General features: G+C 29.3%; 2 protein-coding genes and 1 long non-coding RNA gene across 3 annotated transcripts; 1 reads left to right on the top strand and 2 right to left on the bottom strand.

Moving 5' to 3' along the window:
• Positions 1-607: 607 nt before the first annotated feature.
• Positions 608-9,887, bottom strand: LOC126844656 (membrane-associated protein Hem). The gene is made up of 23 exons (XM_050583002.1): positions 9,292-9,887; positions 8,839-8,943; positions 8,605-8,748; positions 8,335-8,477; positions 8,098-8,259; positions 7,910-8,025; positions 7,639-7,849; positions 7,466-7,562; positions 7,244-7,406; positions 7,000-7,173; positions 6,714-6,918; positions 5,801-5,933; positions 5,621-5,740; positions 5,421-5,560; positions 4,599-4,846; positions 3,639-3,741; positions 3,332-3,560; positions 2,182-2,275; positions 1,954-2,114; positions 1,796-1,880; positions 1,505-1,725; positions 1,356-1,445; positions 608-973 (listed from the first exon to the last, which is right to left on the bottom strand). The coding sequence occupies exons 1-23, from the start codon at positions 9,394-9,396 to the stop codon at positions 860-862; spliced, it is 3,363 nt and encodes a 1,120-aa protein (XP_050438959.1). The 5' UTR covers positions 9,397-9,887; the 3' UTR covers positions 608-859.
• Positions 9,888-10,092: 205 nt separating this feature from the next.
• LOC126844582 (nuclear pore complex protein Nup205) lies at positions 10,093-21,065 on the top strand. Its single transcript, XM_050582873.1, has 33 exons — positions 10,093-10,278; positions 11,406-11,554; positions 11,960-12,128; positions 12,195-12,413; positions 12,475-12,655; positions 12,961-13,100; positions 13,180-13,430; positions 13,517-13,639; positions 13,718-14,219; positions 14,356-14,600; positions 14,678-14,887; positions 14,956-15,138; positions 15,208-15,455; positions 15,519-15,699; positions 15,914-16,073; positions 16,169-16,429; positions 16,530-16,665; positions 16,760-16,824; positions 16,887-17,014; positions 17,090-17,224; positions 17,292-17,474; positions 17,710-17,917; positions 18,036-18,283; positions 18,346-18,531; positions 18,607-18,725; positions 18,826-18,958; positions 19,025-19,157; positions 19,331-19,521; positions 19,609-19,738; positions 19,803-19,930; positions 20,044-20,224; positions 20,642-20,766; positions 20,917-21,065. Exons 1-33 carry the CDS (start codon positions 10,272-10,274, stop codon positions 20,983-20,985), a joined length of 5,727 nt encoding a protein of 1,908 aa, XP_050438830.1. The 5' UTR covers positions 10,093-10,271; the 3' UTR covers positions 20,986-21,065.
• A 799-nt stretch (positions 21,066-21,864) lies between these two features.
• On the bottom strand, positions 21,865-23,848 carry LOC126844853 (uncharacterized). Its single transcript, XR_007686632.1, has 3 exons — positions 23,667-23,848; positions 22,518-22,598; positions 21,865-22,134 (listed from the first exon to the last, which is right to left on the bottom strand). It is a non-coding gene; the product is annotated as an uncharacterized LOC126844853 (long non-coding RNA).
• Between the last annotated feature and the right edge of the window lie 550 nt (positions 23,849-24,398).

Below are 24,398 nucleotides of genomic sequence, written 5' to 3' on the forward strand. Positions count from 1 at the left end.
ATTATGAATAAAGTAAACAATTCAGAGTATTTTTAGACATTACCACATCTACAGAATGTTCTTTTTGTTTTTAAATCGATATAGTATATGTTTTATATGATTAAATTTAAAAATAATTTAATTATAAGACTCGTTTTTTGTATTCTTAACCTAAGAACCACAAACAAATTGAACTGCAATAATTAATACTCCAATATTCTTTAGAACAATATCACCTTGTTTACAAATGTACTATGAATTAAAAGTTTTTATTATTATTTGTATAAATGTCATAAATTATATTTTATTATAAAGTGACTTAACTATTAATTTCAATATAATTAATTGATTATCAATATTCTATACACATTTTATATTAAAATAAATAATTTAGAAAATAATAAATAAATATATAAACATTAATAGGATTGATATTGTTAGTAGTTTCAAGTTTGTATTAACATATAAAACAAACACAATAAAAATTGACCGTCACAAATATTTAAAAAAAATTCTATATTTAAAATTTAATATCTAATCTGTATAGAAAATAATTAATTTGAAGAAAACGAGATATCAGAAACAATAAATGATTATAATTAACTTGTTCTGTAAAATGTAATATTTTTGTTAAAATTTGGTATTTCAATATTTTTTTTTTAAAATAATTTTTGTTTGATTATTTGAAAACAAATGCAACCTTATTTTGACATAAAACACAGTTTTGACATAAACTTAACACGCAAGTCTATATATATTTTACGACTTAATAGAAAGTATAAATAAATTATGAAAATAATAGTTATGGCCAATAATTAACAGTCATTGAGTGATATGACTAAATTTAAAATATATATATATATATACTTAAAATAATGATTTACACTTGGGAATGTTCTATTTTATACACGGCATGAAATGCATTCCTTATTAGTGCGTATGGAAAACAAGACTCTAACAAATCCATCGTGAGGAAAGGCGATTCTTGGACAATCTGAAAAATACATTAATATATTTCAGAATAAAAATTTATTTTTATGCAGGGATTGAAAACGTGCCCAAGCCAAAATTTACATTATTTATTACACGAACTACAAATATTGTTAAGATTAATAGTTTGTCTGATAGCTCAATTGGCATCAGTCGGCTAACTGCTAAATAAAAGCTTTTTTCTATGTAAAATTTTTTATATCAGTCCTAAAGGCATAACTTTTAAATGGGTTTAATAGACTTTTCTTTATTTGAAAGTTCAAACACAGTGCTATCAGAATATTTAACTATTAATCATTTTCATCAACATTTGTTGTTAAAACTAACTAAATTTTGAATTGGTGATATTTTTTATTCTTGTATTAGTTTGTGGCAACATTTCTTACCTGGTCCAGTAATAAATAAACGGATTCCCGATTTTTTGTTACCTCCCTGTCAACTTCTTGTCCGAGACGTAGCAAACTAGACGAAGCCAACTGTAAAATCGATTAACCGTTAATAACTATAATATGTCATACTAAGATTTTAGACTTGCCGCTAAAAATTCTTTCATACGATCTTCAATGTCTCCTTGTTCACAAATAGTAAATAGAGCACCAAATATATTGTTCACGGCCAATGCTATACAGTGTATATTGTTTGCATGACCTTCTAAAGATGCTCGATAGAAAGAATTTTCTGACCGCGCTAGTTTTGGTATAGAGACGGCTACGAAAACCATTAATAGACACGCCAATAAGTGTTCATCTTCATCACCTATAGAATGAAAAGTAATTTTTTTAAATCTTGTAACACTTAAAATTATAAATCAAAGTAGGCGACTTACTCATCTTTTGATTTTTTAGTGCATTGGCCAAAGCAGGGTCAACTTTACAAGCAAGTCCAGCTGCTGACGCCATTTCACTAACCACCTTAACAAATTAAATGTACAAACGAGGTAAAAAATATAAAAATTAAAACACTGCGATTTGTTTTGCAACATACCATTGTATCACCTCCTGGCAAATTCATACGATAATCCAATATAGAACTCAGCAAAAACGGCACTCTCTCTTCTAGAACATCAACGAGAGCCGATTGAGATAGCTGTCGGAAACTCAAAATGACTCCGACAATCGTCATTCTTTGAAGCACATTATCGACATCTAAGAAAAAAAATGAATAATGCTTATTTTTAATAATAACGTGCCTGAAGAGTCTTAATACGCTTACGCTGAAGTTTCTTAAATTGTTCTTTCATAATTTCTGGTTTATCAAAATTGGTCCGTAGGGCTAACAATACTTCTTTATTGCTTGCTACCAATTTCTAAAAAATAAAATAAAAAGTTATTTATTTATTCATTTCAATACCTATTGGATGCATGTCAAAAAGTAATGGTAAAATAACTGCGGAAAAACATTGCAACAAGTAATTAGGGTTGACCTATTTTATTATTGCAAGTGGCTCATTCATCTAATTCATTACCTTCAATTGTTGGAAGGAGGGGAGAGATTTTTAATATTTATACAAATTAAAATTTTACTGAAAAAATGACATAACGTTACCAAGTTTAATTAACTATTTTAAAGACACATGGATTGGTCGACCCTATCGTAGGTTAAGAAGAACGTTCCTATAAGTGTCTTGAATTGTTATTGAACGTGATGAGTAATATTCCACCAACTAATAATTTACTCAAAGGGTGACAAAATTGTTTTAATTATATGCTAAATTCATTCCATCCACCTATTTGTACTTGTATTAATGCTTTTAAATATAACAAAATTTGAGTCGGTTTAAAATAGATTTATATACTAAGAAAAAAATATATACTACGCAGAAGAAATTTTAGTCGATGAATACAATAAAAATTAGTTATTAAAATATATATTACAGCATAAGCAACCAAAAATATATAAAACAATACATAATATAAGTGATATAATATATATATATATTCTTTACTTGAATTAATGGCATTAAATCATCAATACATTAATAACCACCTTAACCTAATCACTAACCTTCCACACCCCATATCATACACATTTATCACCTTATTCCCTCACCTTCTTGTCAAAGCAGAGATAAGCAAAGTTTTGACTGACCCAAAATTATCATTAACTATATTATAATAAATTAACTAACTTAAGAAATAATTATTTGAGTGATAAGATTTCATCCAACCTAAAAATTGATTACGAAAAAATGTAGATTTTAAAACGTAAATTTCTGTAAAATTAATTACTACCTAATAAAATGCATTACCAGTATTATCAAAATCTGAACTAATAAATCCAGTCTATCGTTACTATATAAAATGTATACAGAAATTCATTGTTTGAAGCAAGAATACATAAAATATATATTATACAATCATACCTTCAATTCTTGAACTTGACTAGCGATATGCCACATTAATGTTTCGTTTAGCAACTTCATACCGTATGGTCCAACGAGCTCAGCCAATCCACGTAATTCATTTATATCTGAGAATTCCTCAGCATTGAACGGAATAGCACCTTCTGCTGTCAGGCTTACAAATGCTCTTTGGTTCATTGAATAACATATGTTACCAGCACTCACTCGTCTTAATAACACCTCAGAATACCTTTTAAATATAATAAACAAAATAAACATAAACACTTGTTACATACGGACATCGTAATGAACTATGATTATCACATACCACTGAGTGTACGACGATGCGACAGTTTTTTCTCCATGACTATCTAGCTGTTGAGTTTGTTGTAACAATGCGTTATTAAAAACTCTTGTTATGTCAATATGCACTGTAAAAAAATTTAAAAATTGTGATTCAAGATATTATTATATGTTTTAATTATTAGTTTTCTTTATAACTACTATACATTTTTAGATTACCTAGCCTTATAAATATAATTAAACTAATATATAATAATTAATATATTTAATTGTATATTAGTGGCATAGTTACAAGGGTACATGACGCAGATAGATCTGCTCCCACAACTTTTTTTACACTTTTATTATTTTATAATAAAATATACAGATAATCCATTTAAAATACATTAGACAGTACTGTAATTACTAATCGATTATTTGTCACTAAATATTAAGCTCTGAATCATAGATTATTAATTTTTATTATTACTTTTGGTTTTTAAACAATGTTGGGCAAAAATGTAATTGATGAATACATTTTTTTTAAACATAAAATTATTGGTTACTTGACCATTAACAGATAATATGCTTATTTATTATTTATAGAAAATATTTAAAAAGGTATTTAAAATAATTATAAATAAAAAATTTAGGTACTATCAAATAATTAATAAATTGTTTGATTGAATAATAAATAACAAATCATTATGACATAATTAATTGAATAGTAAGTTATTTAATAAAAATGTTAAATAATCAAATCTAACAAACGTAAACTGTATTTAAAATTTGATCAGCTTCAACCATTCATCGAAAAATGGCTTTGATGAGAATTTTTTTTTGTTATATATTTTATATTAAGTTCAAAAATGGTAAATACTTAACTCGTATTATATTATGGTGGATCTATGTGTATTTAAATAGGTTTTTAAAAACAGTATACAATATAAACACATTTTATTAAATATTACTTCTTTATATAACTATAAATAATGGATATTATTACCATAGTTTTCAATTGTCTGTAAAACGTTCATGTACGCCCTTACACTAGCTAAGAGTTCTGATGGCTTAGCAATTTCACCAGTGTCAGCATTAAACATGACCATACCCACGAGAGCCCTAGAAAATCTATTCTCCAAATGTTGATGTAGATATTCTCTAGGAGCAAATGTGTACTCCCATACATTTATTGTAGAACAATAGTTGAGGGCATAACACAATTCGGTGAGAGCCATATGTAATTTGTCCATTCTAAATGAAAATTTAACATAAATCATTAAATTATATAATTATAGCTTCAATGCCTACAGGAGAAAGTATTGTTTTTTTTGTAGACCCATGAATTCTTCTAAAAAATGAAACCTATTTTTTTATGTGGCACTCTATAGATCACAAATCATCATTAAAAATTACTTGAAAGGCCAATCGTTTTAAAAGTTAACCTCTTTCCCTTCAAAATCAAGAAAAACACCCCAAAAATATACAAATTTTTTAACTTAAAATTACTACGCGCTATAAGTTTTTTTTTAAACTAGTTCCAAATGTATATGGAATATTCTTGAGACATAGTATTAGTATAATATTTTGATAAAAATATGCTTAGTATCAAAAAGCGTTTTATTTGAAAGTGATAAATTCCCATAGGTTTGTGACCTCCCCACACTGATAAGTTACATTCCCAGTATACACCCTCGACCCTAATATACTGGCTATATTTTATTATTGTTGTTGGCTATTATTTTTCAATATTATGGGTCAACAATAATTAACGGTAATTTACAAGATTAAAATTGTAAATAAAAACTAATGGTAAAGTTATACTGACGTTGTAAGTTCTTCACGAGTTTTTCGGAAACTCTCAATACCAGGTTTTTCAATTTCGCTAGATCCATTTTTCTTGTTTTTGTCTTTCTTTTTTCTGTTTACCACTTGCGATATTAGTAGAGCACAATGTTTGGGAAGTAACTACACAAGAAATTAATTTTAATCCGAATAAACAAATATTTTTCAGATGCAAGCAGTTACCTTATCACTCATATTACATTGTTCATCACATATTGTAGTGATGATATTTTTTGCTTCTTTCGCCATTTCATCCAAAAACATATTAACGACTGATAAACTTCTTTCACGAATATGATGTCTCTAAATAACGTTATTGTATAAGCACTATATGTATTTTTTATTAAAATCTCTTTATATTACCTCTTCTGGACAAAGTTCATGTGTGCAACTCTGAAAGTGATTGCAAACTAATGGGAAAGCGATGATGTATCTGTTTTGTGCTGGGAATTCCAAACACATATGAAATTGGTCTTCAAACATTTTATTGTAGAAACTTTATAACAGATAACAAAAAAAATGATTATCATTAATAAGACAGTTTACTTAATTTAGTCACAACGAATAATAAATTGAAAAATGTGCGTTACAGGATCTAAACGCAATTATACATACACACATAAGTCAAACCGAGATCACACAAGTCTTTTTGTATTAATACTAAACCTAATTTTATTAAAAATAATTTTTTTTTTATCTCAACATTATAGGTAGGTCAAAGAGTCATTTGAATCATTTTTGGCAGGGAATCAGTGTGTCGTGTCAATATGAGTTGCATAAGTAGGTAACTTAATTCAAAAGTTTATAACATCAGTATTTCTAAATTATAAGCTTAAAACATATTAAGAATAAAAATAATTTATTTAAAATAAACATACTAAAGGAATGATTTATTGTTACACAAATTCAAAGATCTATACTAAGATGATAATCGAACGAGCTGTCATATTTTAAAATATATAATCATTATAGTTATTTTTATAATTTATTATTCTTTTATTATAATAATAATGCCACAATTAATTATAGTATTATTGTTTACAAGACAACTCTATGTAAATAACTATAAATAACTGTATGATAACTTGAAATTGTTGAATAGTTTTAAATTAATTATTCTATGTAGGTATTTAATCTACCAACAAGATATGTTTTAGAACTATTTTTTCTCTTTTTTTCTACCTCGCATATTTAGCAGAAGGTTAACCATGTGAATAGTTTATTTAAAAAATTTAAATGAATATCAACATAATATATTATGTATAAAACAAATTACCAAAATATTGATAAATCTGATGTTTCCACCATCATTTCATCTAAATAGTCGACCATTTTTGTATGAAAGAAAATTGTATCTAATAATGATGCCAACTCTCTGTGTTCCAGCAATGAGACCGGAGCTTTACTGACACTAGTGTACGCTTGAAAACGGAACCAGTCCAAACGTAAAGCTCGGAAATCGAAAAGCTCATTATCCTCAACTAAACGTTTTAAAAAATATATAATATTATACTATTAATACATTGGTATATAATAAATATAATTATGTACAACACATCTACCTTGTTTGACGGAAAGATTGGAAACCATGTTGATCAATGACGACAAAATAACACTTTCATCTTCAGGAAAACCAGGCATACTCTGTAGTGTTTGATTCAATTGAACCACATCAAATCCAGTTAAATATTGCACGTAGTATCGTTGAACAACTTGGCTATATTTTCGCACAAGCACTAAAAATGTTTTTTTTTAATAATAGTTATTGAATTTTACATATTTAAAAGTTATATTTTGCATTAGTACTTCTTAATTCTTCCATGTGAAATAACAACTCTGGAAGTTGCCTATCAACAAGATCTTCTGATGATTTCCCTTTGTTTTTTTGAAGTGGTGGATTGTCACTATGTCGTAATAGCCAACAAATTTCATCTCTAGCGAAGCTTAGTCCAATAAATATTAGCAGTACCTAGAGAATTTGTTTTTTTTTTTAATAAGTGACCTTGCATAACATTGTATTATATTTACTTTTGGCCCAAGTAGGCCAGGTTGATCGGTAAGAATGAGACCTAACTCTTTTAAAGCTGTTCTCAAATACTTTCTTCTTTCTCGATGTCTGTACACACTAAAATTGTATTTAAACAAATGTAAGTTGCAGTGATAAATAACAAAATGTATTTATTTAACACCAAAATATTTACGCTTTTTGTGTAGCATGACTGTATGCATCTTTTATTTCTGACACTCGTTTGCTATACCCTTTGATAGTTTCAAAAAATGTTTGAATAAATGAGTGAATAAATATTGTCTCATCTCGAAACAATGCTATAACCCAATTTGATTCTAAAGCACTTAACCATAATTTATTTGCTTGTTCTTGACTAAGAGCTTGATGACATAATAAAAAGCCAACTGAAATAAAAAATATTTTAAACATATGACTACATATTGTGTAAGAATATTAATGCTTACAAATAATCCATTTTTCCATTGTCTCTAACGATAAATACTCGCAAGAAATGGTTTCTGTTTGAGAAGGTTTTAATAAAAAGCCTGGGTTGCTCACCAAACTTAACTTTTGATCAGATCTAAAAAAAGAAGTTGTTAACATTTTAAAATAAAAATGTTAAGATTTTTCTTTTCTTGTATATAAACCATACCTCCATTTATCTGCTGATAAATTTCTATTGATATAAATCGGCCACAAAGATCTCAAAGCTGAATATAGTAGTTTTGTATGAGGAATGAATTCTTCTGTGAGCTTTTTTAAAGGAGGATCATAGTCGACGATCATTTGGCCCAGACGTGGAAAACTGAGATCACTATATTGTAATATAATTATTTTAAAATTCAATAAAAACTAAATGTTGTTTTTTTTTAGCTAAAAATAAAAATACCTTTGGTTGTGAACCATTTCGTGAGCAGCGTTAAATAATCCAAGAACAGCTTTTCTGTCTTCTACTCTTGATAATAGTATCATGAGTGTTACGTATGTTGTAACTAAATCCAAGTAGGCGCATGTTAGCTCATAATTAATTGTCTAAAAAAATAAAAATAAAAACATGATTATTTTCATATACATGATATAATATGTAATTTTTTTAAAAATTATTCACAAAGAGTTAGAAATTTAAAAATAACTAAATTTAGAAAATAATTTAGCTTACAATATCGAGATTGACTTGGCAAGCATCCATAGTAGTCAAAAGTTCACATACATTGTCTTTAAAATCGAGCAGATCGACAAATGTATAGTAATATAATGACAATGACTTGATAATTTCATTGCGTATAGGTGTTATTGCTTGTAGCTAATAAACAGAGTAAAATAAAATTATCAGAATTTTTAATTATAATAGTAATTGTAAATAAATATTTAATATATTCTACAATTTACTTACTCCTTTAATATCAATGTTTGGAAATCTTCTGATTATGTATTTGATTGCCGATTCCAACGTTTTGTCTGATAAAAATGCAGGTTTAGATTTAGCATCACCGCAAGCCTATATAAAATAACATTTATATTTATATATACATATACATCATATTACTATTACTGTAATCAATGTTTAAATTTTAATATTGTTTTGAAATGTCTTTAAGGAGAGCAAGGAGTGAGGGCAAGATGACTGTAAGAATCTCACTATAATTTATCATTGCAATTTATTCTATATGATAATATCGCAAGTGCTCGAAGAGCAACATTCTTTTTTAATTGTTTTTTTTCTTTCTTAAACCTGATTTGAATACTTAAATATACCCAATTTACATAATATTGGTCGCAATACTTTCATCATTACTCCCAAAGCAATTAAAAACTAGGTGAAAAGAAACAGTTCGGTTGATCATACTTTTTTAATGTTGTATATTCTGGTTAGCATGCCCACTCCACGGTCATTGATCAGACTGAGCTTTTCGGCTAATTTCTGTTGACTGGGTACGAGAGATCTCGACATCGTGTAGCTTATTTTTTTTAGCAATCTATCAGTTAACGATCAAGTATTATGACAACAAGAATGTGGTAATCCATACGGCTAACAAATCCCACGAATATCGTATCTGGCCATTTGATGGTGTCGCGTTACCGTCGATATTGTATTTTCAACAAAAATCTAACCTTAACTCGCCCGGCGGCCAGCGCACGACTTACAGTAATCTACGGATAAGTTAACTGACCAAAACGCAAAAACAATTGTGACCAACAATAATGCAACGTTTTAATTAGTGTTGACAATTAAGTAAAACGGCAAACGCTACGCCAAAATACAATAATCTATCGACAACATTGAACATTGTTATCACAACCGCAAAGCTATTGATGAAACGAATTATTATTATTGTTAGGATCCAAGCCCTATACGTTGATAACTGCTGCTGCTGTTACCGGAAAGGACAATTATAAAATTAAAATAACAATAGGCATAGGTGTAATATTGGTATTTATCTCGGTTGATGTTGTCGGGGTGTGGACAATACGTTCCCACGGCCATAGCGTCGCAGATCCGGCGTCTCGCGGTGCAACGGCCGCCGTTGTTCTTATCTACGACCAGGTATAAACCGTGATAACGCCCGCGGTTCAAGCGGTTACACACATCGTTGTTTACATAGATAGCTGCTAATCTACAGCAGCTACTCAACAACCTGGCCTAGCCGGAACGGTCGGCGCGAATGTTGTGCTGTGATCCTACCTAACCTATTGGTCTGTTCTGCAGTTGACGGTTTATAAATTGCATGGAAGTCGGTTTTTCGGCTTAAGTAAAATAAAAACAAAACATAAATAACGACTATTATTTTTTCGCCGTATGTAACACAAATATATTACTATAGCAAAATGGACAGTAAGTACGGTTGTTTTTTTTTATTGTAACAATAACGCAAGGTTGACTGTTTTGAGTTGGACTTGGAAATGTACGTCCAGTTTTGTAGCAGCGGTAGAAATCAAATTATTTTTTTTTTTTTGTAATTTATCCGTAATTAATTGTACACACATTTAACTTCGGAACAATTATTATGATGACATTAAATTCGTGCACGCTCTCAAATTTTTCTATGGCCTTTCACTTAAGCAGATTTAAATTCCAAAAATCCGAAATTGTAAATCAGTGTAAAAAATGAATATAGGGTGAATGTATGTTTTATATTATTCATACAATACAAATAGTGCCATGTTATAAAGAATTTATTCATATTAGGTACTCTTAACCATACAAAAAAAGATGATTTAAAGGTAATCTTTAATTTTGTTGTTATCTGTTACCTTACATCATATATTATGCTCGGTAATTTACTATACATTAGTGTACACAAAATACTTTGTTAGTAATCTGGTTAATACTTTTTAAACATAATACAAATTCAAAAATTAGTAGCCACACTTGTCGTATTGAAGAAACTTCAAAATAATCTAATATTATGATTACAAATATATTAATTGCTTATACAACCGACATGACGTAATTAATGTGGCAATGCTTTTAACTACTAGTCGTTATTCGAATCGTGGTTACTGGCCATTTCTCATTGGGTGTGCAACCATTTGGAGAAAGTAACAGCCACCCCCTAGTGTGAAAGGCAACAGGGAACCATTGCATCATAAACTACCCCAGGTCATAAAATAATTATTTTATCATGCCAAACACTCGATGATTTTTGTTTTGGATCCGATTTACAGTTGGATTACAAACTACGGTATAAAAAATTAATATTCTCACGCACAGTGCTGTCGAAAAACCACTATCAAATGCTGGTCACGTCGGCCCATACGACCGCCAAAAAATGACATGAGTCACACCTAGTTTTGTAAAAAACTTATTAAAAGAAAAAATTAGGGGGCAGCTTTGATAATGTGATATTAATTTTCAATCAGAAAAACATATGAAAATTTCAATATACCTATTGGTGTATTGTCTGTTAAAATATTATTGTTTAAGTATATATTAATTTAAAAAAAAAAAAATTTTTTCAGATGAACTATTACAAAGTTCATGGTCTCCATATACTGAGCTCTTACCAGTACTTGAGAATATTTTTATAAATGAAAGACCAAATGTAGCTTTTTTGAAACGTATTTTACGAGCAGCCAAACCACATTTTTTAAATGTATTCAAAAATCCAGTAAGTTATAAAAAATGACAAGAATTTTTTTTTATTTTAACCAATACAAGTTATTTAATGTTTTTAGTAAAAACCTCATTTTTAGTTTTTACTTTCATTTTAGGTATCTACAAGCATCGATTTTAAAATGTACAGATAAGCTTTGCACAATAATGGCAACCAATCTTATGTGAGTTTCTCGTTGTCAAAAAATAGTTCTATCAACCGCCCATCCTAACTAGAACATGAATATGTCTTAATAGAAGAAAACCCAAATAAAATCAGTTAAATTGCTATTTTTGTGCATAGCACTTCTTATCTGTATATTTTAGAAGTAAAAAAATCAATTAGTTTTAGCTTAGTCACATAATTTTTTCATTATTATTTTATTTTATTATAATTATATACAATATTTTACAATTTTAGCCTAAAAATTCTAAAAGTAGAGATCAAATTATGAAAGTCATGGCGGACGGAAAACCAATTCATAAGTTTGAAATGTTAGCTCTACCAAAGGACATGGCTGAAGAAGTTCTGATATTGTCAGATATGTATGATTTGGATGAACTCATGTCGCTAGAACTTTTAAATACTGGTAAATTATACTATAAATGTTTAACATTATTTTAATTTGTTGTTAATAGTTTTTATATATTTTCAGCGCGTTATCAAAATCCAAAATATCCTGAACTTTGTCGAGGGCTTGTAGCAGTATTGTTGTATTACAATGCACATCGTATGCTCGTATCATCTTTAAGATTACTTATTGAGGGCAGTACAGGACGTACTTGGATTCCACGAGTAGATCCTGCGTGTGCTCAGCATCTTGGTCAATTTGTTGATCAGCTTATGAACGATGGATTATTTAATACTATTCTAAGTTAGTCGAATTTATTAAAATCAAATGTTTGTTGCTTATTCATATGACTGTTTGATTTTAGTTATATTAGACACCAAGGATTTATCCAAAGAAATTGAATTACTCCAAAAAAATAAAGCTATCGGTGGTCCTAAACATCACCAGCTTATTGTAAGTTTGTTCACTGAAATCCGTTCAATGTTAGCAGAATGTGTATTCTATTTTTCAATTCAATTCGGATTATCAAGGCAACAATTAGTTTAGTAAGTATCAATTTAAGCTTAGAACCAAAATGTCATGTCGTTATCCAGGTGCGCCGCTGAGATGTGCGTTTCAGGTTAAGTGCCCAGAAAGTCTGGGGAAGGGGAAATACCTCTAGGCAACCCCCTCGATAAATTTGAAATTTTTTCGACAAACGCTGATCAACTTTTTTTTATTTTGTATAACATGAGTATACCAATAGTGGTGTATTGTATTTTTCGAGATTTTGAAGATAATTGTAATAAAAAAATTCAATTGTTTTATGAATCAATACTTGTAAAAATACAATATAATATTTTTTTTTCAGCTTGTTAAATCATTTAAAAAAAATCAAACCCGATATTGAATCTCAAGGTATTGTAAGTAAAGTACCTTTATTCATGATAGCATCATTTTTGTATGCAATTGATTTGGACTGCATGAATAATGCACAAGAAATTAATGGCGGTAATTATTAATATTTATGCATTAGTTACATTTGCTATTAAAGAATATTTATCATTAACTTAAATATTTATGTTTTTAGATACCAAAGAACACATTTTGTCATCGGCATATTCAGAACTTACATCACAGGAATGGGAATGGACTGAACTTAAAAGTATTGCTACATTTGGATTAGCTGTTGCATTTGCTAAATTACGTGCATCACAGCATGTATTTAAAAATAAAGGTTTACTGAAAATTGACGAATCATTGTTCAGCTATTCAATGGATAACAAAGTTTTTAGATTCTTAAACCAAAGTATAGCTCCCTCGGAGTGTCTTCATTATGTGGTATATATAATATATATTTTTTTTTATTGCAAACAGTTTATAATTTTTAATAAATATATTATAATGTTTCGTTTTGGTTTTAATAGGAATTCATGATAAAAAAGTTTCATCAGCTAATTACAGAATTTATAGTTATGATGCCCTATGCTGTTAAAGAAATTCGTAATAAATCTGATGAAATAGCACATACTATACTTATTTATTATCAGGTAATATTAATGTTTTTGGTCAAAGCATTATTAAATATCGAACTAATTGAATTCTTTTTAAAAATTTTAATACTTTAGGAAGGTTTAGAACCTCCTGCAAGCGAAGAAAATAACTTCGAACAGTTATTGATGGCAATGGCGGGGCTATATGCTAAAGATCCGCTTGGTTTAAACTTAAACTTAGACTTTTGGCCACCATCACGCGAACAGTTAAAAACTATTAAAATGTCTTCATTTTTGACTGCTCAGAAATTCCAGTCATCGTTGTACAGATTTATTTGCCAAACGGGCGACATGTTACCCCACATGTTATTCGTACCTTATTTAAACTTGTTAAGCTCATTAGCTACGTCTGAAACTGGAGCTGAGAATGTTTTCAATCACTTTTATTCAAATGCCACTAATTCAAACTTGACTTGGGACCATTTCTTCAAGACATTCTTAAGATACTATACAAATTTGAGACAAGAAAATATACCCCCCAGTGATACAGTGTATAAAAGAAGTAGTCAAAAAGGTATTACTACGTTAGAAATTCAAGGACTTCAAGCAGTACTCAAGTTAATTAGAAACGTTGCAGGTCAGTAAATTTGAAATAATTAAGTCTAGAAAACAATGGTCATAACTCTATAAAATACATTTACTTCTGAAGTAAATTTTTACTGACAAAACATAGATTGTTTTTTATTAATATACGTACATTTAACTTTTACCAGAGCACAGTGTTAAGTCAAAAATAATCATAGTGGATCGTTCAGAATGGGAAACACTTTCAGTTTTGTTGGGTCTTGTTTCCTGTCCAGTAAGAATATCTCTGAAAGCGGATTTAATTTTGGCATTGGCCACTCTGGTGAAATCTCCACCTTCAACCACAGCTTTAAGTTTTTGGCAAACCCTTGAAGCATCCCAAATTATTGTTACGGTTCCTACTATTAGCAATTACCAAAGTCGTGGTATAATGGTAAAATATTTATAACGCTAATGACCGTATTTTTTACATATTATACTAATTATATATTTTTGAATTGACATTTACAGTCCGAATTAGATGATATAGAAACTCGTAACGAAGAATATCCATTAACCATTGCCTTGTTAAAGTTATTGACTACTTTGACAGAACAGTCTGTACCAAGCCTTTTGGGTTCGAGTACACGTACACCAGGATTTGATCCTTATCTCAATTTTGTTTTGCACAACATATTCCTAAAATGTCTCTCCAGAGGATATAAAAAACAAAATGAAAAGGTTAATTTAATATAGGTTTTTTTTTTTAATTTTCAAGTATACTTATGTGTTTTAATATAATTTTACAGTGGGAAGTAAGTGGCTTATGCTTAGAGCTCGCTTTGAAATTTTTGAATCTATATGAACCCCAAATGACAGATTTTGTGGGCAGTAACGTTGTATTACCTGATAATACATCCGTCAATGTAAATCCGCCACCTGGTTTCCATATAATGACATACCTGTGCACAAATTCTGATTTCCTAAGAACTGTAAGCAACATTTGTTTCCATATAATAAATAAAGTACAATTTTTTATTTTTTGTACTTATTCATTTCAGACACTTAACATAATGCATGCTGGCTGTCAGATGTTTGACTTGTATACGTCATTCAGCGGCAAAGAAGCTATGGAGAAAACCACATTAGTTGTGTTGCGTCTTTTAGAACAAGCGTTAAATCTGCAGCAGAAATTTTTAAATGCATCCATTGCTTCTGGGTCCCCTCTAATATTCACTGGTCTACATAAAACTCTTGTCAGCATAAATGTAGCTACAAATGAACCAGATTACATTATCGATTTATCCAAGTTTGTCACAGTACAATAGCTCAACATCAATGTTCAAACTAAAATCATTATTTTTTTTTTTAGATTTGTCACATATGCACATTTACCGGAGCACGCTTACCATGCCATACGTATCCTAATGACAATAACGTCTTACCCAATACCTCAATCTCACATGGTATCATATTTCACTTCAAATCCTCAATTGACCGTTGCCATAAGGCATGGTTTTGTGCAATGTTTAGAAGAAGAAGAAACATCTAAAGTATGAATTGTTCTTGTTACAATAATAACAGTCTATTTTATTATTGAGAAACAAAGCGTTGGTATCAGAAATGCTTGTATGCTATCTGTTATGCGTTGTCAGAATGTAATCTAAAATAACTTGTTATAAATATTTCTAATACAAATAGTTTAAACAAAGAAGTATTGTTTGCTTTTGACTTCTGTTTACAATATCTTAATATTTGATTTTTTAGTTCTTGGAAGAAGTCACTAATGTGTCTGTGGTGAAAAAATGTAAAGAGTCAATTTTGAAACTTTTGTTGCAATGCATGAACTCTTCACCTCCAAATTTGGCTCACTATTTACTGGGATTCAATTTGGAAAATGTTCAAAAGACTTGTTTTGAAAATGCCGGTAAGTTTGTATTAGAATTTTACTTATTCAACAATAGATGTTTGCAATAACTAATCAATCAATTCCAATAATTTGATTTCTTGATATTCAACTAGGTGTTGGAGGACATCCACGTAACTGTTTGCACTCGATTATTGATATTCTGGACGATTCACTAAAAAGTCGACTTAGCGGAGCTGTTAGTAAAAATCATTCAAAGTTGTTGGAACTTTGTTACCAGATGATATATATTTTGGTTTCAAGTAATAGAACGTCACGACCAGTATTAGTATATTTAAAATCGCGTAGTGATTTCATCTTGCGACACGCTTCAGCATTGCCATTTTATACAGACAATTCTTGCAGAAAAGTGAGCAGTAAGTATTTTATTATACATGTGGCTGACATAGTAATATAGTTAAAATTAATGAACTTTCTGTTGTTAAAGTTTTGTGTATTTTTTTGTTTTGTTTTTAGGTACCGATTTAATTCAAATGAACTGGTTACTTCGCATAATTGCTGTAGAAATAAAAATGCACGTACACCAAAATTTGTTGATGACGTTAACCAAACTAATATTACATTTTATTGGAGTTCCAGAGAAGAAAAATACGTAAGTTAATCATCGACGACTTTGCCTATAATAAATAATATACTTAAGTCATATTGGATTATAAATAATATGGTTATGTTGTATTAAATAACAGTGGTGGAACAGAGGCATTTCAACCAAACAGCTTATTTGAACATTCGTTATTAGTCAGAGATCATGGTATGTTGATATGGAATAAAAATGCGACTTTTATTTGAAAACCTTTCTATATTGTTTATTAGATCACGAGGATGGCAAAGAAGACGGGAAAAAATTACTAAGTTTATTAGGAATTGTAGATCTGGAATTTGATACCCCCAACGAAGACATGCCAGATTTAAAGTACCTCGATACAAAACTTATTAATCAGGTATGATAACAGTGTGTGTGTGTGAATGTGCTATGAATTTGATCTTATTGCAATATTTACTCCCAATGGTTATAGTTACTGAATGAATGTGAAATGCCCGGTAAAGTCCCACTGATAGATGTCAAGCAATTGCACACTATTTTAATGGATGAATTAAAATCAATCGATAGTTCTTCTACAATTAAAGCCAATTTACTTCAAGAAATACAGGTTGGAGTAATTTTGTTTGATAAAAACTACTATTGTTTTATATATTTTTTTATTTTTACTTTCTCAGGAGTTCCTTGCATATGCCGTCAGCGTTAACGATAAACGTCTTCAAGTTAGCTGTATGATTAAGTATTTTGATGCTTGGCATCAGTTGACTGCGGTCATATTTAGTATGGCTAATTTGCCATCTATGGAATTCCAACAACGTTTTACTTTTGTCATTGATCTATTAGTATCTCTACAGAGTAAGGTTAGTAATCAAATTATGTATGTATGTAAAGATAGAGACAGGTGGCGAAGTATAGTAATGGAGGCAAAAACTCTTAGAGAGTAGTCATGCCAGCAGAAGAAGATGTATGTATGTTTATACATATTTTTTTCCAAGATGGTTAAGCTTAATGAGTTATACAAATAACACAACATTTTAAAACTGTGCCTACATTTTACTATTGTATATTTTTCTAACGATAATTTATAATATTTAGGTGATACGTTATCCTCAAATGTCAGATCTATCCACATTGATTACAAATTCTCAACTACTTCTGTTAATTAATTTGAAAAATACTATTGACAAACATTTGGAGTTGTGCTCTGTGAATCCAGATTTAACCTTAGGTTCGTTTGTGACTGGACAGTCGAGTGTATATTCAAGCATGCTTCAAAATATGCTTAAGTGTATACAACAATCAGGTAAAATGTCTACAAATATATCATGAGCTATCTATAATTCAAAGTTATGTTAAAAATTAAATAATGAATGTAACTTAATATAATATCGATAGTTATTTATTTGGCAAAATTTGTTTAGGTTCTCAAAAACTTCGAGCTAGTTTATATTCGTCGTTGATTGCGTTGATCAATCTTTTAGCTACCAACAGTCGCACTCTAACTTGTACGATGAAACCGAATAACTATTTGCAGTCTCCTGCCGATCAACCTATTTTAGATTCTGAATCTATTAAGTTCATCAAATCTCTAAATTTCGATCAATACTTAAGTGAAAGAATCTTGGAAGTTATTTGCATCGATCTAACGTCTGGCCATGATATATGCAAAGTAAATATTTATTTATTTTAGGTAATTAACAAAAATAACTAAAATTTAAATGGTGATTTTAGGTACTGTCCTATACATTGTGTGAACTTTTGATTGATATCAATCCAAAACTTATTGGTTATATTTCCAATCAAGGATATCTGAAATGTATTATATCGAGCCTTCTAGAATCTGATAACGAATTAAAGGAATTGATTTCAGCAAAAAATAAGACATTAAAGCCAATTTATGTGTATGAGAATAAAATGGTAATAATATTTTTATTTATAAATTAACAGTTATTTTATTTTTAGTTATATTTTGAATGTTTTATTTTTATGCAGAGCCTTTTAAATAAAATTGCTACATTTACAACCGGTGCTGACGCTTTACTTAACCACCAAGCTATTGCGTGTTTATCGTCAATGAAAACTATTGATGCACACCCTTCTTTTGAAGCAAGGTAATCATTTTTGTCCTATAATTCTATAATCGATATTGTTTTACAGGATTATAACTTTAAACATATTAATATATATTTTATATTAATAACTAATTTATAGTTTCAAGCGTTCTATGAAAGAATTTTTACCTGATGAAGGTGATCGATATATGATGGTTTGTTCACCAGCTATGTGTTTATGTCAAACAGTTATAGGCACATTAGGAAATCAAAATATGACATCAGTCCTTCAGGTATTGTATAAATAAGTTAATAAGCAAAGTTAATAGTGTGAATTGAGTATTGTAGTTTTTTCTTAGGTTGTCTATTATTTGATAAGCCATCGTGACGTTGTTACTATCGCACTCACAAATTCAGCACCGTTATGTGAACAATGGTATCTTAAAGAACTTTATCAGCTCACATCATTATTTGTCATAGTTACCAATGATGGTGAGTATCATTTAAAAAAAAACTAAACATAAAATTAAATGGTTAACTTAAGTGTAGTATTCTCGATCACATTTTTAGGAGTTATTATTTATCGTCAGTTATCACAACTATTCTATTATGATTAAAAGTATACATTAGTTCATTGTCTTACAAACATCTTTATTTATTCACAGATATTAATTCAGAAATTAATTCAAGCGGTGATAAGGATATTGCAGGACTGTTTCATCATTATAGTGTCCTCATGCAGAAAGCTCTGATACGATTTTCTGTGAACTTATCTGTGATACGATCTATCCGTAAGAAATGCTCTGAAGAAGCTAATCCAAATGATGGTGATACAAATGTTATTCTTTATTTGAAGGTAATTTGTTGTTTTTGATTTTTGAGATAATATATTTTTGCATAGACATACATCATACATTGTTATGATTAAATACCTTTAATTTAGATTACATTGAATTTGTTAAACTACATATCAAACTTAATGGATGGTGGATGGGCTACTGGAGGTCAGAAATTTAAAAGAAGAATATTGGACGTCTCCATACACAGTGAACAGTTTAATTTAAACGCTTCGGGTAATTAAATTTCTTTGTTTTATTAAATCCATATATTAATTTTGTTTTTTCTAATAATAAATAGAAGACATTAACTATGCCAATCAGTTGTCAATGGGTACAGTTGTTTCAACAATGGTGCAGACTGTAGAACATTATTTTATGCAGTTTAACACTAAGACCCGTGGAGAAAGCCAAACGTCGCCAATTCAGGTGATATATAAATATATTTTACAATATATATATACTGATTTCTGTACCTATTTTTGTTCATTATAATTAAAATGTTTTATTAGTTACACACAATATTGTATTATTTGTTTTAGTTGTTTGGTGAAAACAATACTGAAACAGATGCCGATCGCAAAGACACTGATCATGACCAAATTCAACGCACCATTTGTAGACAGATTGTAGAAGTTAGCTTGTATATTTTATGGGCCCATACGGATTTCTACTTTATGCATAGCCCTGTGCAAAATATTCATAGACCAAAAGGCTTAAACAGTAAGTAAAAAAAAAAAAAAAATCCTCTTTATGGAAAAGCAATAAAACAAGGATATGTTTTTGGGCATCCCCATCATCAGCTGGTGTTCCTTTCATTTAAGTGGATTTGGCGTTTTAACGTTTATACATTTCTTCTTTTGATTTGACGTGTTTTCGTTCACTGTATAGTTTACACTTTTTAGCGTTTGATAGCACGTGATGTAACTAAATCTAGTACATTTTGTATTCTTCTTAAAATTGTTGCATCGACGTAGCAAGAAACAACAAACTCGTTGATAACTAATTGGCAATCTGACGATTATTGACAATGAAGACTAATTTTTTTTTTTTTTTATCCAGCCAAAAAACATAACCATGATAAAATATTCTACTTTATTTTGTATCACTAGACTTACTTATAAAAATGTTGTTCCATAGGATCTGGAAGTCCTAATTTAGATGGTGATGATGGAGTTACACCGGAAGAACTTAAAGAGCTAAGGCAAGGATTAGTAAAAGTGTTCAGTGATGCTTTCCTAGAGAATCTTAGTGCTCTAAATGAGGTAAACAACACTAACTTTTACCTTGACAGTAACAATATTGTTGTACTGTTTCAAATAGATTATTCGCATCAATAGTTTGGAAATAGATAAATATTCCAATTTTCGACCAAATAGTTATTAATGTTAATTTGTTTTGTTTTCTTATTACAGGACAAGTCTGAAGACAGTTTTATTAAAGTGATGGTTCACAGATTAAAAAAGCTTTTACAATTTGTTTAAAAATATTAAGGAAAACTAATGTACTTATAAAAAGATAATTTGTATTTTTTTTTTTTATTAATTAATATAGACATTTTTTACAAAAGAAATAATCGAAAGGCTTAATCCTTAATTATTTACTATTATGGAAACGTGTTCATAATATAATACAATTAACGGTGACTAGTGAGTACACTACACACATGATCTAAAATAATTGGTGTTTATTACTTATATTTTATAACAAAATTGTGTTAGCTGAAAGGTTGGCACAAACATTGCAACTGACAAAAGTTTTGAGAAAAATGGATTTTTGTTTTAGGTACACATAATGTCTACTCGGTCCCAAGGCTTTCAACGTGCTATAAAACAATTCCAGTGTTATTTGTACCAATCATTCTATTATTACTCTTTATATTACATAAGGAACTTTGTTTAGACTTTTTTACTTTTTATCATTAATTTGAGTATAGAAAATTCATTTAAATTCATACTATTCGACTAAAAAAACAAAATATGTATATGACACAGTTTTTTGTCAACCTAATTGGTTCTGATGGATACATAAGTACTTCTTAGAGGGTAAGAAAAACGGTTTTTTTTTTATTTTTAATTGTTTATTTTAGTCTTCGTTGTCTTTTAAAATTATATGCTCTGCTCTCTAGTGAAAAATGAAAATACTATTTTTTTGCTTGCCGCTTGTTTTTATTTCTTAAAATTAAAATTCGCTAATTATAACATTGGAATGTATGGAAAGCTACGTGGGATACCGGTGTGCACTGGTATTTGATATTTTTGCATTTTGACTGTTTTCAATTTTTAACAGTGAATAGTGATATATAAAAATCACATTTTAAAATATAAAATAAAAATAACAATTCAGTCATAGGTATAATCAACTATTAATTATGGCGATCAATTAAATTGATAAACGTTACAGATTTTACAATTTTTTTTTAAGTAGACATTGTATATATGGACTAGATAGAATGTATTTTTCGAGATTACAAATGTTAAGACTTGGTTAAAATATCTATGCATCAACGAAGATGACAAATGGTGTTTGCTCCACAAGCTGACGACCTTTTCTGGACAATACCCGAGTGGCAAGGAACTATGATTGATCTTACTCCGCTTTTCAAACATTCACATTTAATCGCTGTATGATCTCTAAAACAAATTTATCTAATTATAGGCATGTTTACAAAATATTACAGTAGATATAACCGGATAAAAATATTATAAATACAAATAACAAGCATTAGGTAATAAACAACAACGAGCATTTTTTTGTGCAGTTATCATTAATTGAAGGTATCCTACATAAATTTAAATATAGTTTAATTTTAATGAAATCATTTATTCTCTATAATAATAAATTCTAATTAGAATCGGCTTTTGCTGCGTTTAATCAAAACAAATTTAGCAAATTTTACTGATCCTACATGTTTGTTAACATTTTTTTTTTTTTAATTGTGCCAAATTTGTTCTGGTACAGTTTATTTTGATTTACCAATCTAAGTGCATAGTAGTACAAATATTAGTTTACTTACACACGACAAGTAGAACCCATTTTCTGTAGACTGCATACATTCAGGGGTGACTTTCGATTATGTTCTTCTAATTTTTTACTACTGCAAAACAATACAAGCAAAATTAATTATTTCTATTAGCAAATTGTGACTTGGAAAATTACTACTTAAATTTAAATATTACTCATACTATTAAATTTAAGTATAACTCATAAAAACAACTTAAATTTTGTGTTGAAAAATGAAATACTCTTACATATTATTTTCCCTAAATAAAATGTGTTTTTATTCAGTAATTAGCTGGATAACTAAATGTGATGCGTACTTAAATTAGGAGGGAAGATACACGTGCTATATATGAACGATAAAATGGAGAAAACAACAAGGGAGAAATTGTAATTAAAGATATCAATATGGGGTTAAAAAGTGTACATGTTTTGTAGGAAAAGTCTAGTCTATTTAGTAGTCCACAAAAACAGGAAATAAAATGTGTGCAATGTATACAATAAAATATTACATGGAATTTTTATACGGAAGGCTCCAATTTTAAAAATAAGTATAAGAAGACCCGAAGACATAAGACGCATGTAAACAATAATAAAATAGAACTACCAATACTTAAACAGTTAAATGAGAACATTTAAATTAAAAATTAATAATTAAGTACCAAATACAAAAAAAAACTTTAAATTTTCGACAGTAAGAAGACTATCTCGAATAATATTACTAGTTGTGTGAAAAATATTATTATTATTGATATTATTACATGATGCTCATGTCCTATCTATGAAGGGAAATGATGGTCAATTTCTAGAGCCATAGGGAAGTAGAAAATAAATATAAAAATCCGCAGATGTTTTTTATTACACTTTTCGAAGTTGCTTTGTGCTTTTTTAAAAAAAATCGAGGTTAAAATTTGAAATGTGATGATTATTTTTATGGGTAAGCTGCGATGGTGAAAACCAATCAATATCTTTGCGGTGGCTACCATTTCAAAAAAATTCGGTATTATCACTCAATCAAGCGGGGTAGTATAGTAAATTATAATAGCACAGGTAAACGGGGAAAACATTTTTTGGCAGGTGTTTACGGAAAGTGGCAACTCTCAACTGGCGTAGGTGGGTGATTGTAATTGTTGTTGTTATTTTAAAACGAAAATAATAATCTTACCAACTATTCTTTTTCGATAACATTTTCTTGAAGTACGTTTTAAATTCCGAATTGTTTTTTATCGACGAGCGGCAACACACGATTGGTTTGCTGGGACATTCTGCCGCGGTCGAGCAGGAATATTTTTGCTTAATCGGTGCCTGCTGACATCCACAATTAGTTTGCTTCTGGTTTACAATGCACTTGTGACACGACTGAGGATTTGTTCTATTATTGGCGGCATATCGGTGTCTCATGCACGGGCATATAAGTGTACGGATTGCACTCACACACCGGATCATAACAGGTTCTACTTTGGGTGGACAATAGCAGCACTTGCAGTTACATAATTGTGGTTGCATCGCAGTTTTTCACTGTTGTTGAAACAAATAAAACAAATCAGTCGAATTTCCAATTAATCTTTCCTCGAGTTCTCTGACGATACGTTTAATCTCGAATCAGATATGACTTAACAAAATAAGTGTAAAAAAATGTTACCTTTGTTTATTAACCAACGACGTACCCCGGGTGTAGTTGAGACGTTTAAAAATACAATTCCGCATAATTGTTTACAATTGGGTACTTGTTATAATGCATAACGCTGTAACGTCATGGAAATACTGACAACTCGAATACATAATATTATATAGGTGTAAGAACATAATTGAAATGTTTTAATTACGGTGTTTGTACCTCTTCTAATTTATCATCAGCTTTCAACGTTGTACACAAAAGAAATTACAGAATATTATA

This window comes from Adelges cooleyi, unplaced genomic scaffold (genome assembly GCF_023614345.1).
Source record: "Adelges cooleyi isolate 19-005CV unplaced genomic scaffold, UGA_ACOO_1.1 ACOO_flye_CR_arks_rails_tigmint_CR_PRNA_651, whole genome shotgun sequence".
Taxonomy (NCBI): Eukaryota; Metazoa; Arthropoda; class Insecta; order Hemiptera; family Adelgidae; genus Adelges; species Adelges cooleyi.